The sequence below is a fragment of the Rhincodon typus genome, chromosome 30 (genome assembly GCF_021869965.1).
Source record: "Rhincodon typus isolate 14 chromosome 30, sRhiTyp1.1, whole genome shotgun sequence".
Classification (NCBI taxonomy): domain Eukaryota; kingdom Metazoa; phylum Chordata; class Chondrichthyes; order Orectolobiformes; family Rhincodontidae; genus Rhincodon; species Rhincodon typus.
The window spans coordinates 25,858,999-25,875,965 of NC_063361.1; the positions used below are offsets into that span (position 1 = coordinate 25,858,999).

The 16,967-nt window shown below is 40.5% G+C and overlaps 1 protein-coding gene across 1 annotated transcript in view; it reads left to right on the plus strand.

Moving 5' to 3' along the window:
* The window catches only part of LOC109912401 (potassium voltage-gated channel subfamily H member 8-like), a 79,959-nt gene that overhangs the window by 45,844 nt on the left and 17,148 nt on the right, over positions 1–16,967 (plus strand). The window contains exons 10-12 of the mRNA XM_048614415.1: positions 355–604; positions 6,291–6,505; positions 16,111–16,149. Coding sequence (XP_048470372.1) covers positions 355–604; positions 6,291–6,505; positions 16,111–16,149 — 504 coding nt within the window. The remainder of the gene's footprint in view (positions 1–354; positions 605–6,290; positions 6,506–16,110; positions 16,150–16,967) is intronic.

Consider the following 16,967-nt stretch of genomic DNA (forward strand, 5'->3'; position numbering starts at 1 on the left):
CCTGCTGTGTTCCTCCAGATCTACACTACATTGACATCTGATCTCTTTAATAGAAATGATTGATGCACCAAAAAAAAGACTTCTTAACTTCAAACTATACCTTAAATTTACACTATTGAGAGTGTGCATTGTGTTCTGTACATAGAAAGATAGAAAGTAGAAGCAGGAGTAGGCTATTCAGCCCTTCAAGCCTGTTCCACCATTCGATATGATCATGGCTGACCACTTAGTACCCTGTTCCCACTTTTGCCCCATTCCCTTTGATCCCTTTAACCCTAAGGACTATATCTTAACTCCTTTGTATGAAAACACATGCTGAGATTGATATTCAAATTTTCACTTCACGTTCTGCAGCTTTTACGAGATTTCCCAGATGAGCTACGTGCCGATATTGCCATGCACCTGAACAAGGAAATTCTGCAGTTACCCCTCTTTATATCGGCCAGTCGTGGGTGCCTGAGATCACTGTCTCTCCACATCAAAACATCTTTCTGTGCCCCAGGAGAGTACCTCATCAGACAGGGCGATGCCTTGCAGGCAAACTACTTTGTGTGTTCAGGCTCAATGGAAGTTCTCAAAGACAACATGGTATTGGCCATTCTTGGTAAGAGCTAGCAGCATTTGCACTGAGTTTTTGGCTTTTCACATTCCATTTTATGCATTTTGCAATGTGGTCATCGGATGACCAAAAATGTAGGTTTTAAAGGAGAAGAGAGTAATAGAGGGGTTTAAGATTGGAATTCTAGAGCCCTATTCAGCTATCAGCACAGTGAGTCATGTATACTGTTATAGAATATGAGAAGTTTCTTTGATCTAATTTTGGCTTCTTAAGTACAGGTGTTCTTCCATACACAGATCAGTTTTGCAATTCTCAGTATGTCAGCTTTAAGCAACTTCAGCAAACTGCTACTTAAACCAACCTGGCATTTGTGCCAACTTATCTCATTTTGGGCAGGCATACAATGTTTAACATCTTGCATCAATGCTTGTAAACAATCTTCAGGAATTTAAACTTCACTCATTATTTTAAGGATGGTCCATCATATTTCAGTTTTTATTGTCCCATGCTGACTGCTTTTTCAATCTGGGTCTTCATATGTTGAGGGTGGAACTATGAGTGGTAACAGAAGTGCTATTGAATCACAAATTTTCCTGCACTGGACCTAGTCATGAATGATTTGAATTTTGCACCCCGGCACTGAATTATAAGATATTGTGGGGCAAACACAGCTCATTTGGCCTATTAAGTCTTTTTCTCCATGAGCTGCCTAGACTAATCAATTTCCCATTCTCATTCTGTAACTTTCAATATTTGCTTTTTGACCTAGTTTTCTTTCAAGAACAGTTTGAGTTTGAAATATGGAATGAAATCTCTCAGCAAAGTGGCAGCAAACAGGACCTGATAAAGATTGATTCTGTGAACTGAGGGAATAGTGGAAGAAAACAGTCTATCATAACTGGGGGTTAGCAGAGTGCAATTGCAAGGACACACAGATACAGAGCATGTACCCACTTAAGTATTTTAGAGGAAAGATTTATTTTTGATTGTTATGGGTATCTTTATATGTCTCAAACTTCCACCCAATAGAATTCCTCCCCTGCTCCAAACTGACAGACCGTACAGCAAGGGAGACAGCAGAGAATGTGTAGTCAGTGATTGGACAGCAATCACAGTGATTCACAGCTCATTGGGGGAGAGTGTGAGATAATTGATACAGCTGACTTTTGCTGTATCTAATGCCTCTTACTGCTACCTCTACCACTTCTCCCACTCTTTTTCAACTGCCTTTATCGCTTCTGATGATTCTGAGTTACAGATGACACCAATGCCTCTTCTGCTCCTTTGATTTTCTTGCTTCTGTTACTGCCTTCCTGCTGTTGGATTCACTGCTACAGAAGGTAAAAATTGTAAAACTTGAGAAATGATACATACTGGTCTGACTTGCCTTGTATCCCTGAAAATAGAACACCAGTACCTTCATTCCCCAGTTTTTCTTAACTGTTTTCTTTATTCCCTCTAGTGCTTCAGTAACCTGAGAAACCAAATGTCCCTATTTCACCTCAGGTGGCTGAGGAGGGCTAGATGGTTTGACTAGTAGTTTAGGGGGAGGCAGTAGCATAGTGGACTATCACTGGCAACACTGGACTAGTCTATAAGATCCCAAGGCAATGTTCTGGGAATGAAGGCTAGAATCCCACCATGGTGAAATCTGAATGGCATAAAAACCTGGAGTTAAATGCTAGTCTATTCTTTCCTTTAGGCAATCCTTACATGCTCTGGCTTTAATCTGACTCCAGATCTGCAACAATGTTTTTGTTTATCTGTCCTCTGAAATGGTCTTTAGGAATGAGCAATAAATACAGGTCCAACCAGTGACAGCCACATCTCATGAACAAGTAAGAACAAAAGTGGTGTCTTGGTGTCCACCGGTTTTCGATAGGAAGTTTGCTGTTTGTTGTTGATGGCTAGCTGCTAGCCTGATTGGCCAAGGCAAAGGTGTCTCATCCAAGCATATAGTTTAGCCTATTTAATATGGCTTGGCTGTACACTAAACAAACTTGGAACCTATGTTATATGCTTTAATTCTATGTTTCATTTTAAAATCAATGTTATAAATTTACATTATATGCAGCATTTCCATTACTGTTTTGCTATTGGCAATCAGGAAGGATTTGGACTTGCAAAGAGCAGAAAGCTCCATGCATTAAATTTGACACTTTACTAGTGAAGGTTGAGAGAAAAAAATGGCTCAATTACAGTGCCAGCTGCCAAAACAATTCAGTTTGGATGGCACAACTTGTTTCACATCCAATTAATTACTGTATTTTTTGGAAGTGTAGTCTTCATTCTATGTGCAGCTAAACAGCACCAGAAATAGCAAATGAAATGAACAAACAATTGAAACATAGAATTCTGAAGAATTCCTTACTTATCTGCAAAATAGTCTCGTGGAATCTTCTGCATTCCCTTGAATGGCTAATAATTCCCAACAAACTAACATTTCTTCAGTAATAGATTATTTGCACAAATAATAGAGTTTAGATTATTTGCACAAATCCCAATGTGGGGCTTGAACTCACAAACCTTTGATTCCAAGATGCCAATGCTACAACAAGCTGACAAGTGTAGAGTGTGAAGAAAGGATGAGACAAATAATTATTGTTTGACTGTTAAAATCAAAGTCCACTAGTTTGCTTGATTAGAAGGAATTTATATATAAAAAGATTTTGCGAGCGCACTGAGGAAACTGATGTAAATTTCAAGCCACAGCTGGTTTATAGATTTTTCAATCTTCGTGGTTTTTCTTTACATCAGGTTCCAAATGTAGTCTCCTTAAAATGATGCAGCCTCATTTGAGCAACACTGCCCCTGGAACAGGTTAAGTTTCTGTCAAAACACCAATCAGTTTGTTTTGTTTTTGTGCTGAAAACCAGCATCAATATTGCTGCTGTTGCTAAGCTACAGGTTTATATAATATGAGTAGGAGAGAGTACTTTTGTTGAGGCTCTGTATATAATAGGCACTGCAGAAACAGGAACTGTTGTCAGGTTTTTTTATTTGCAAACCCCTTCTAACTCATATTCAAATATTAAACAATTTGCTTTATTGTCTCTGAAATAACTCCACAGAGGTCGGTATTCCGTCACTGAGTCACTCTTTATTTACACGTGGGGAGTCCTTGACACTGATCTAGCTGCCTCAGGGCCAGCTCTCAGAGTGAACAGAACCTCTGACACTCCTGTTTATATCTGTCAGCCAGGATTCCCTGACTGGACCAGATTAACAGCCCCAATCAGGGAATTCATATTCTGAGGTCCACCTGGCTGACCTCATTACAATCACTATACTCTCCTTTCATCCTTCCTGTTATTACTAAAATGTTCAAGGCAGCAGCTGATTATAAACTGATTCTGCAGTACTTTCTGTGAGTGAGGAGGTTGTTCTGAAGAAGGCTTTAATGATTCAAAAGCTACGTTAGGCAGGCAGCAAATCCTGTCAGCACTGCATGACTTTGCAGCGCTCAGAAAAAAGACTGAAGTGAGATGTAATTTTCCTTGCAACCCATGTAGATCTTGGGATTTTCTATTTGGTTCAGTCAGGTTTATTAGAAACAGACCAGTTCTTCACAATAACCTCCTGGGTGTTTGTAGTCTCTAGACTCGAGAAATAACAAATTGATTCACAAAAAGAAAAATCTTATTTGGTATTTATAATGAAAAGAGAGCCTGGAGGAACTCAAAATACATCACCTTCAGAAGAAAACTAATGCAATATTAAATTGACCAGTTTAGACAAACTTTAATGATTCATACCTGTAAAAGTAACAATTGGATTGATAAAAGCAAAGTACTGACATAAATTAACAACTTTAAATATGCTCCTAAAAATGATGATTTTGCAAAGTTTAAAATCATAAATCTAGACCTTTGATTTTATTCTAGTTCTCGGTGAACTTGATGGATTTTTTACAATCTTCAACTGTCGAAATAACAAATGTTGAAAAAGCAGTTGTCAACCAGTTCTGGTGACATTAAATTGTAACCTTTAGGAAGTAGTGAAAAAAAAATTTGAAACTCATTTAATGTAGGATACTCACAGCTCGTAGGTGGAGAACCTTCTCAACCCATCCAGCCTGGATTCAAAATCAGCCTCCCATTGTGAAGTGATGCTGGTGTTAACCAAATGATTAATGCTCAATTGAAAGTGTTTCTGAAGAAATCCTTGATTCAAAGATATACATTTTTTAAATTAAATAATCATCTCCTGCTCATCAGTCAGTTCATTGATCGTATATAGATAAAATGAAAATGTGATCATGTACAGTCAAACCATACTGAGTAGAAAATATGTTTGTGCAAGCTCAAACAGTAAATTGTAAGAAAATTGGAGGTAATTGTCTGACAGTCAGGTTTTCATGATTACCTAGTCTGAAAGTAGTTAGCTTGAGACTCTGGGAGAAAAGTTAAAGTATTATTAGTGGGCTGCAGGGTTGGGGGGTAAGCTAAAAATACATTTTTCCACTCTGCGTTTACAAAGACATAAAGTCACCACAGTCCTCCTGGACCATAGGGCTGCTCTCTTATTGGAGACAGATGTCTAGAGATGGTTTAATCTGAGACTCCCCATTCCTCAGCAAGGAGAAAGGTTGAGAAGGAGAGTCCTTCATGGTAACTGCAGCCAATGCAGGAATTGAATCTACACTGTTGGCATCACTCATCAGCTATCCAGTCAACTGAGCTAACCAACTCCTATGAAGAAATATACAGTAATTGTCAAAATTAGGCTCCATTTTCTAAGGAAGTTTCAAACCTCCTGCTTGAGGTCTTCCATCTGAGTTTCCAACACCAGGCTTTAACAGCAGTATTTTGTGACTGACCATTACTAGATACATTATATAATGTCGAGTAGTTTTGGTGAAATGTAAGGAAGCTCAATAAAGAAGAACTTAGTTCACAGTGAAGAAGGGTTGGGTCACCTCTCATTCTAACAGCATGATAAAGACTGGAATTTCACCGCATGGGGAGAGAACCAGGACACATGTTGTTACTCAAAACATCAGTTCTATTATTCTGCCCAATCTCAGTGGTTTTGACTAAGTGATAAATACTAAATTTGAGTTTTGATTGAATTGTAATGGTAAATGGAGAGGTGGATTCTTTGAAGCATCATACCCTGGTTTCACTTCTTTAACAATTATTTGGTGGAAATGTCTGCAAATATAGATATTTTTGGTGGTAGTGTGTTATAGGTCAGTGAGACAGCCAGTTGTTGTAGCAGCTGCACGATGCATCCTGGAGCTATGGATTGTGATGGTAGATGCTCCAATGTTCTTTCCAACACATGACAGACCAGGAATCTTGCTCTCTGTGCTGCCTGCCATTGATGTGGAAGAATTTTCAGGATGATACTCAACTTGTTTGACTGTATTATGAATACATCTTCCTTGGCCATCACGTTCTGGAGTGGGGCTTGGACTCAATCCTTCTGGTTCATTGGCACTGCAACACAAGACCTCATAGATACTGTTTACATACATAGAATTTACACCACAGAAGCAAGTTATTTAGCCCAACTGTTTAAACACAGCACAAGCCTTTTCCAACCTATATTCTTAAACTATTTGTAGACAACCTTTTCATAGTAGTTCTGCCTTCGCTCCTGTTTTAGGTCTCAACGTAAGTCAAGTCAACCCTGTGCATGATCATTTTCCCCAATTCATACCACCAAAAAGATTTGTATTTGAGCTTAATTGATGCCTTCAGGTACTGTGCACTGTTTTCCTTTCCAGGTAAAGGGGACCTGATCGGCGCAGACCTTTCAACCAAGGGCAAGGTGATTAAAACAAATGCTGATGTTAAAGCATTAACTTATTGTGACCTGCAGTACATTAGTTTGCGAGGCCTGAGTGAGGTATTGGAACTCTATCCTGAATATTCAAGCAAATTCCTAGCTGACATCCACCATGACCTGACCTTCAACCTTGAAGAAGGGCGTGAAGCATTGGTAAGAGCAAATCTCTGAAAATATTTGACTTTTTAGAAATATTATGTTTGAAACACAGTTGCTTTCTTTGGGTGTGTTTGAGCTCAGACATGATGCTTGGACAATACCTCTGTAGCTCAGCCAGAATCTGTATAATCTGGATGCAAATCATTGAGTTTAAAGATCTCTTATTGTCATAATACTCCTAAGTCTACCTGATCTTTTATTGCCGTCCATTAAGCCCTTCATCCAAATTATTCAGTGCCCACATGACTGGCTAACACCCCAAGAGTCTCCAATTTGTCTCCAATTGTGTTTTGTTTCCTGCCAGATTGTGAGCTATTTTTTCAATACTGCCTAAGACCTATTCTACATTCTTTATTTGTGCAAGCTGAACGACATCTCATTTTCTGCTTGGGAATCCTGCAACCTTCAGGACTCAAAATTGAGTTCAACAATGTTAGGGCCTGAGCAACTTCTCCCATATCCTTACCCCAACTCTCCCAGCCATCACAACCAACTCATTGGCAGCCACTAATGGTCCCATTAGCAGCTGTTGATTCTCCAAGGCTGACCTTTACCCATTTGTCTGTCCATTGTTTTTCTTTCTCTCTGGGCTCCTATCATTTACTCCTTCACCATCCCCCCATCTTTAGAATATATACTAACCATTTTCTAGCTAGAGTCAATTCTAAAGAAGGGTCACTAGACCCAAAATGTTAACTCTGCTTTCTCTCCACAGATGTTGCCAGGTCTGCTGAATTTGATCCTGATTTTGTTTCTACATTTTTTTTGTTTCTTTGATTGCATTGTAATGTATTGTGTGGCATAAATACAAATTATGTTAAAATTGAAGATCATAGATTCTTTCTTTGTGTGTGAATGGGTGGCTGAAAAAAAATCAAAACTTAAAAAAATTTTCGTACTTCAAGAAAAAACAAATGGTGTCTATTTTGTGTTTCCTGATTGTTTGTCCAAATATCAGGAGATTTCACCCATTTTACATTTCAAGTTTGGGCATCTTCTAATGAAGTTGGCAGTGTACTTGAATAAAACGTGACATGATTGCACTTTCAGGCCTAAGTTCTGGATTACAGAATCATGGAATAAACTTCTGACAATGTGTATCTGCACAGTACATTTCAAAAAATGAATGTAATTATGAATAGCAACTTTTCTTCCAAGAAAACTAATTAGAATCCAACCCAGATTGAAGAACATAAGGACAAAACAAAGATTGAACAATAAAGAGTAATTAAAGTTATCTATCAGAGTACGTCATCAATGAATGTGTCACTCCATGTGTATTAATCCACTGATTTCACTATCTGACTCAAAGTTTGGTTCAGGTACACTGCATCATGTATCATGTTTCAAATTTATTCAAGTTATGGGGAGGCAATGAACTAGTGGTATTGTCATTGGACTGTTAATCCAGAGGCCCAGATAATGTTCTGGGGACTTGGGTTTGAATCCTGCCGCAGCAGATGGTTGAATTTGAATTCAATAAATATCTGGAATTAAGAGTCCAATATTGACCATGAATCCATTGCTGATTGTTGGAAAAACCCACCTGGTTCACTAATGTCCTTTAAGAAAGAAACTGCCATCCTTACCTGGCCTGGCCTACATGTGACTCCAGACCCACAGAAATGTGGTTGACTCATAACTGCCATCTGGGCAATTGGGGATGGGCAATAAATGCTGACCTAGCCAGCAATGCCCTCATACCCTGAATGAATAAAGAAAAAAATTTAATCCATCATAAAGCTGCCTGAAGCTAAATAATTCTGAAAACAGTACATCATTGGATCTTGATAATTTCTCCGACAATTCTAGCCCAAACTTTCATTGTGGAGAATCACAGGCTATTGATTTAGAATTAGAATTAAGTTTGTTGTAGCATGAACTCAAGTACAGGGGTACAGTGAAAAGTTTAAAATGTCGCCTTTCACAGCGCCATCTTAGGGACAAAGTATGTCGGTACAAATCTTCAATACAAAACTGAGAAATAAAGAAAACAATGCTACATTACCTTACAGTGATTCATAGTATAAGTTAGAAATTAATAAATAAAGTTAAAACAATAAACAACACAGCCAGATAAAGCAAGTTAAATTCAGAATACGTCTATAATTAAACACTGGTAATAGATCACTTACGGGCTGATATCAACAAGGCGTTTCTTAGCTTTGGCTGGATGGCTGCTTTGTGATGCAGAATGAGTTAAGTTCTTGCTGCGGTTATCAACTCAGTCTCTCCCCTTGCCTGAGACATGGTGAACCTCAGGTTAAAACCACCACCAGTTGTCTCTGTCTAATGAGAGAGCAGCGCTATGGTCCAGTAGGATTGTGGCAGCATTCTTTTTATAACAAGTTTCTTTTTGACAATGTGAACATTACACAGAATGGGATTTTTTATAGTGTCACAACTCACTGGGATAGCTCACTGGAAATCAAACCCTGCCATTCCTGATGTCATCAGACCTAGGTTGATAGAGAGCACGGACCAAGCTTCTGTACTTAACAAGAAATCACTGTTTATTACAGGTCATTAGAGTCTAGCCACAGGTAAGCAAATAAACCAAATTAAAACTCTGTAAATTAAAACCGTAAATCCCTCATTGTGGAAGGACTTGTTACTGCATTAAGTATCATTGGGCTGGATTCTAACACGACTACCAATTTTTCTTGACATCTGCCAGCAGTTTTCTTGGCAGCTAGTTAGCTATGACAAATATCCTCTGCTTTACCTCCGTAATGTCCACTGTCAGAACAGGATCTCCATCGCACCAATACAAAGCCATTCCATCACCTGCTGCAGTCATCCTCATAGAGTTGTCGTTTGATATACACGGTTTATTTTCAATACTGATGATGATGGTCTACCATTTGTGCTGTGGATGTATCCCTGTGAAGAAATGGGTTTTGTTTCTGTACGATTGTAACCAGATGGACCTTGTTGACTACGAGGTCTTTGATTGGGGTTGTTAACCTGGGCCAATCAGGAAAGCCCCGGCTGACCAGTATGACCAGGATATTAGATTCTCCTCAGTTTAGGGGACTGACTCCAAGCTGGCTGGCTACAGCCAATGTACTGTGCATAAGTAAATAAAGGGTACGACTTCTGTTCCAGTCACCCATGAGAAGCAGTTGGCGCAGTTACCACTGATGGTAGTAAAAGGCTCAGGCCCAAGCCTATTGGGGCAGAATTGTTGAGAAAGATTCACCTGGATTGACTCAACATTTTTCGGTTAGAAAATGGCTGCCTCGGTGAAGTCCTAGTGAAATACCCAGGAGTTTTTCAGGAAGGGCTTGGGACTATCAAGGGGGCTAAAGGCACTTTAGTTGTTGACCAGGAAGCAATTCCGAGATTTTGCAAGGCCCGCCTGGTGCCATTTGTCTTGTGGGTAAAAGTAGAGGCGGAAATCAGGAGGCTGGAGAGCAAAGGAATCATCAAACCAGTGCAGTTTGCAGAATGGGTAGCACAGCTTGTACTGATTGTGAACCCTGATGGCTCAGTTAGCCTTTGTGGGGATTTTAAACAAATGGTAAACCGCTTCTCGCAGCTGGATAGATATCCAATCCCCCACATAGAGGACTTGTACGCAAAGTTGGTGGTGGGGGTTGGACATGGGGTGGTGGGGTGTTGTGGATGGGGGGTTCTGTACTTTATGAAGCTGGACATGAGCCATGCCTACATGCAATTGCAATTGGATGAGGAGTCCCAAAAGTAGGCTACAATTTACCCATAAGGATTTATACCAATATACAAGACTGCCATTTGGGGTATCATCAGCCTGCGCCCTTTCCCAGCAGACCATGGAGAACATCTTACAAGGACTACTCCATGTTGCCATTTACCGTATGACATATTAATAACAGGGAAGACCAAATAAAGAGAACTCGGAAGACTTGGGCATAGTGCTGAGACGTTTCTCCTAGGCGGGCATATGCCTTAGACAGGAGAAATGTGTGTACCAGGCACCCCAAGTGACCTACCTGGGTTACACAGTCGACAAAACTGGGTTACACCTGTTGGAACAGAAAATGAGGGTGATCAAAGGTGCCCCAGCTCCCATTTCTGTACCAGAGCTTAGGTCTTTCCTTGGGTTAGTGAATTATTACAGAAAGTTCATATGTGACCTGGCCTTCATCTTGGCACCTTTACAGCTGCTACTGAAAAAAGATCAGCCTTGGAAATGGTCATGTAGCCCAAAAAGTAGCCTTTAGGGAAGTGAAAAAGCAACTGTTGTCATCTAAGGTTTTGGCCCATTATGATCCGAAGTAAGAGGTAATGCTGACATGCAATGCCTCCCTGTTTCCCATCGGGGTAGTGGTGGCTTACCGGTGACCCAACAGAGAGGAATGCCGGATAGAGTATGCTTGCCGGACCTTGGTTGATGCCGAACGCAAATATGCCCAGATAGAGAAGGAAGGTTTGGTAGTCATCTTTGGTGTGAATTCCACCAGTACCCTTACAGACAAGAATTTGTCATAATAACAGATCACAAACCCCTGCTAGGGCTACTGAAGGCAGACAAGGTGGTGGTGCCGCCCATAGCTTCTGGTCGAATTCAGCATTGGGCCTTTATTCTCAGCCTGTACAGTACCAGTTAGAATAGCATCCAGGAAGCCAAGTGGCTGATGTTGATGCCTTAAGCCACCTCCCACTGGTAGATACTCCACCGCCTCTCCTGGAAGAGTCCATTTTGGTTTTGAACTTCCTGGACACCCTTCTGGTCACTGCGGACAATATCCGACTGGGGGCACAAAAAGATCCTGTCCTAGCAAAACTAAAACATCAGGTAGTAATGAGGGAAACAGAAGGGCCATTGCAACCTTTCCAGACCAGGCGAGACCAGATCATTGTAGAGGACAGCATATTACTTTGGGGAGCAAGGGTGATGGTCCCAAGTAAAGATTGCCACTAGATACTGGCAGAACTCCACCAGGGTCATCCAGGGGTTTCCAAGATGAAGATGATAGCAAGAAACTATGTCTGGTGGCCAGGGCTGGATCTTGACAAAGCTGCCTTGGTGGGGCAGTGCCCAGAGAACCAACAAGGACAAAAATTGCCAACAGTAGTGCCCCTCCTTCATGGGATTGGCCGGTAAACCCTGGGCTTGGTTGCATGTCGACTATGCCAGTCATTTTATGGGTTCAATGTTCCTTGTCATTGTGGACGCCCATTCAATGTGGTTGGATGTGTGTTAAGTTCGTTTGGCAAACTCAGCGATGGTGATTGAGAAGCTGCGAGCATCGTTCACTATACACGAACTCCTGGAAGTATTGGTCACAGACAATGGGACATCATTTACCAGCAGGGAATTCAAATATTTCCTAAAGTCAAGTGGCATTCGGTATATAAGGGCAGCTCCATACCTTCCATCGTCCAATGGTCTAGCAGGAAGGACAGCCCAAATGTTGAAGGCAGGCTTAAGGAAGCAGCCTACAGCATCAATTGATACCAAACTGTCCCGGTTCCTGTTCAATTATAGGACCACCCTACACGCAACAACAGGGATAGCCCCAGCAGAGTTGCTGATGGGGAGAAGACTCCACGCCTGGCTGAACCTGATGTTCCCAGATCTGTCGGCGGAGGGTGAAAGGGAAGCAGGAACGCCAATGCCAGCCATATGCCTCCTCTAAGCGAGAAAGACCATTTAATTCAGGGGACAAAGTTTGGTGCCGGAACCATGGGAATGGCCCCCTATGGTATGAGGCGAGGTTGACGCGAGGTCAGGTCCCGTGACGTACAAAGTTTTGGTAGGTGATACAGTCCTGACCAAACATGCGGAACACCTGAAATCTGTTCCCTCGCAAACGGGTCGGGAGCAGAACACACCTGGCCCTCAGAACAGCCAGAAGGCCTGTCAGAAACCATAGGTTCTTCCTCCTCTGTCTAGTGTCGAGGAAAGCTCAGAGTCCGAGATGGATGCAGCCTCAATGCTGTCACCATTGGAAGGAGGAAACTCTGCTGACACGCTCCAGGCACAAGAGGCAGGTTACAGTCCTGCCTGTGTCAGAGTCTGGATCAGAGGATCTGGACTTGGGGTGAAAATGTCACAGGAAAGGCTACAAGCGAAAGACCAGGCCTACATCCCCTGAGTTTTGGGGGGGGGGGGGGGGGGGCGCAGGGATGCAGTGATTGGAACCAGGTGGGCCTTGTTGACTATGGATCCTTGATTGGGGTTGTTAATCTGGGCCAATTAGGAAAACACTGGCTGACCAATATAACCAGGAGATTAGATTATCCTCAGTTCAGGGGACTGACTCTGAGCTGACTGGCTCCAGTCCACTGTGCACAAATAAATAAAGGGTACGACTTGGTGATGGGATACTGGCCTCCAGGCAGTTATTTCAGTTTCTCAATAGCTATTGGACATAGTAATATCAACTGGTCTATATTAAAACACGGTTTACAGAAAACAAAATGTTTGGTGCAGGATGTACAAACATTTATCTATGTGGAACAGAAGTGTTATCTGTCACTGGATGGGAAACTTATTCTTTTAGCAGGAAATTTGACTGGATGCAGTGACAATATTGACATTTGCTGTCTTTCACAGCAATAAACCCATTTTGCCCACCAGCAGAAAAAGTCATGACTCAAAAATTTATCCCATCCAGATGCTTGTAAAATTCCCTTTTAGGACACGTGATTTTGTGGACTTCTTTTGAGAGCCAACTGTTTATTAATAAATCACATTGTGGCCTACTTAATCAACAGCAGAAATCAGATTCAGAACATATCACATGGGACACTATTTTTATGTAGGAGTCATCTCATGGGCATCCTAATCTGGAATACAATCCAGAAATCTGTGCTTTAACATTTGTTATGATGACAGGCGCTGAGAGTGCGTGCAGGGTAGAAGGTTGGGCCAATGTTTTCATCACAATGGTTCTCCTGCTTGTAAAAATAGCTCTCAATATCTAATCCAGTTGAGCTTTCTTGAATGTAGATGTAATTGCTGAGCTTAATTCACAAGATTTTATTCTAGTTGCTATGATAGCTTAAAATTCATCATTTTATTGTTTGAAGGTTTGGCTTGATTATCAAAAAAACTGAAATCAGTTTGTCAGCCAGAGGAAGCATGTGTGTGGGACTGAGCGTATGGGTGCGTGTGGGAGTAAGTGTGCGTGCACGCAGGAATCAGTGTGTGTGTGCAAACGTGTGTATATTTGACAGTTAGAGTGTGTGTGTACTTCTTTACGTAATTAATATTACTGCATCTAAAAAGGCTTTAAAGCCATCAAAGCAGTTTTCAATTATTAGTTCAGAACTCTGAAGGACTTGCCTGAGAACATAACCACTGCACCACTGTGCCAAAAGATTTTTATATATTACCTTCTTATTACTTACCATATTGTTAATTGTCAATATGTAGTGCCAGTCATTCAGAACTCGCACCTAGGATGACACTATTGCAGGTATAATCCCTACAGGTCATTTCACTTTTTTGTTCTGTTGTAAGAAACAAAATTTTAATAATTGGGCTATTTTCTCAGGTATGAGCAAAATTCTGGGAAATGTCTACTACAGACATGATGTTCAACACATCTGAGAACTTACCTGACCTTTCTTGAATCATTGCAGTTTTTATTCCAGTTAGAGTGTGGCAATAATAACAATAACAAAATGCAAATAGTAGGTTTTCTACAGAAAGGACCACCCTGCCTTATGTGGTATCTTACATTCCAATATTAAACAAACCATGGCTGATGTGAGCAGCAGAGAGTTGTTTTCACAGTGGTCTGAGTTGGCAATACTGTCGCATGGGGCAGACTCAAACTGCCATCTCTACACAGGATTTTGTCTCTAGTTCCTTGGAAATAATGTTAAAAGTACTTTTAAACTGGAATCCTGCCACATGCACCAAATGCAAGTGTGCATTTGCTGCATACTCCTACAAACAGTAGCAGCAATGTTACATGTCAAATGTTGCAATTTTGTACAAATTTATAATTGCCTTCCAGCAGGAGATTAACGCAGCCTGCTGTTTACTAATTCCAAATAATAAATTGGACTCCACAGATGTGTTACTCTCAAGAATTCAGAATGTTCATTGGTTTGATGCAGTAAAGGTGGTTGATAGATTGGAGGATTCAATGAAAAAAATTGTTGTACATTCAGTATCAACAGCACATTTTTGTTTTGGTGGGATTACCTAGTGTCAGAATTCCTCTATGCCAACAAGGAAGAGCTGGCAGCCTATTGCTCCTGGGAAGATTATGTTAATCAGACACAGGATGGGAAACATTGCCTCTGGTCATGACTTTTCAAGCTATAAAATCTGGTGCTTAAAAAGCAGCTGTTCTTACATAGCACTGTGAAATCAATGCCGTATAAACATTTGTAAATTCGGTTGGAGCAGCTAATAAGGAGAAGGAATTGAGTAGTTTAATTTTCTCTCTGTGCTATGGCTGTAATTCTTTGGGATTAATTAATCTGTCCTAACTTGAGATAATTGTTGATCAAAATGGAACCCCAGATATGTTTTCCAAGAATGATAACTCCTACAATAATGAATCTATAAGATGCCCAAATATTCAAAGTGATTAATATTAATATGTAAATAGAATATTTAACTATTGTCAGGAAACAATTCTGATACCATCCATCAAGATGTCTCTGCAAACGTTGAACTCTACCCATAGCGCAATATCCTCCCAGATTCCAACGAAAGTCGACAGACATGCTGAGAGATGATTTTTCTCAGTAGGATGCTGCACTATACAGGACAGTCATGACCGTACAGAAATTTGAATACGGGCACCAACAGGTTCAGGAACAACTTCTTCCCTGCCGTGATTACACTGCTGAGTGGAACTCTCTAACTTCAAATAATGTTGATCTTGCTGCTGTTGATCTTGCTTTGTGCACCTCCTGAGCAGCCGTAACTTTGTATGCCTCGCTCTGTCTAAGCACCCCTTAATCTGTGTGTCGTTTTTTGCTATGATCTGCTTGTACTGCTCGGAAAACAAAACTTTTCACTGTACTTAGGTACGTGTGACTGCAACAATAAATCAAATCAAACAAGATTGTGGCATACAATATAATTGGGATATTATTTTATTTTAATAGACAGATCATAAGTACCTTGGTTTTAGTGCTTCTCCTCATAAAATAATGTTGTCATGGTGAATTGTGTTGCTTACTGTGGCATTCCCATTTCTCACAGTAGCCATGCTTACTGTGTACTGGAGTCACTCCTGTTTCGGCTGATACCTGTGCGCATTTGTCCTGGGAGCACACCCTCTCCGAATGTAGCTTGAGTCTGCTCAAATTGATGTTAATTAACATCTGGCATCAAAAGAATGCCTCCTTTCCATCATTTTGGGTGGAACTTGGAAAATTAAAGGGGGACATCTTGTTTGTTAAGGTAGATATTGTCATTCAGTTTTTAACAACTTAAAGTCAAGGGCTATCCTAATAAACCTATTTCTGTCTGCCACAATCAGCTTTAAGTACATTCTCTGTTCCATTTACTTCAGATATTATGGTTGTTACCTGGGTTTGATAATCATTACTGGATTATTTAAATATAAATTCAGATATAACTCACGCTCAAGACTGTCTAGTTGGCTGCTTAATGTTAATTGCATCTATTGTTTTCACAGGGATTCTCAAAGTTCACCAAATCCCCCAGACTATCCCAGGTATGTTGCAGTTTTATTCTGGTGTGTACCATGTCGTGTAAACCTAGGGTGATGATGAGCAATAAACCAACTGGGAAACAACTGGAATTGGTTAACAATTCTGAGGAACTTCTGTATAATCTTATTCTGTATTTGTATTGGAGCTATTGATCTAAATTGGCAGTTCTCAAATTAGCTCATTAGTCCTGCACCTTGTTGTCTCCAGCTCATCAGTACTGTTTGGCTGCAATTGTAATTCTACCTTGGAGCCTGTTCTTAACATTTGTGGCTTCATATGTGCACAGAGCTCTCCAGAATTCACAAATTAGTATTAATTCACTCAATTAGTATGAAAAAAAATCCTCGTCAGCTCTCAAAAGCATTAGACCGTTCCCGCAACTCTTTATAGTTCAATTTTGACAGGTCACTGGAATTATACACCATAAAGCGATAAACCATATATTGGTTTAAGATCATGTTCACTCATTTCTGAGATGCTAAAGACTGGGATTTTTACCAAAAGTGGCCAAACCGTGAACTAGGATGTTATTGGTTGGTTGTTTGAGAAGGAACTCCAGAAAGCTACACCGTCAGGGCTACCATGAATGGAGGGAACGGGTGCTTCATGGAAATGTGCCTTGTGGATTCTAATCATACCCATGAAACTCAAAAGATGAAAGCTATTTTCAGAATCCTGACCTAGCTTACATGAATAAAGAACAGTATATTGTTGGATTGTCTTTGCAGAATTATAAAATACTTACAGTCATGTTAGATGGATCTTTGTTGTGTCAACTTTTAAAAGTGAAATGTAATTAGTAATTAGTTAGTAATTTCTT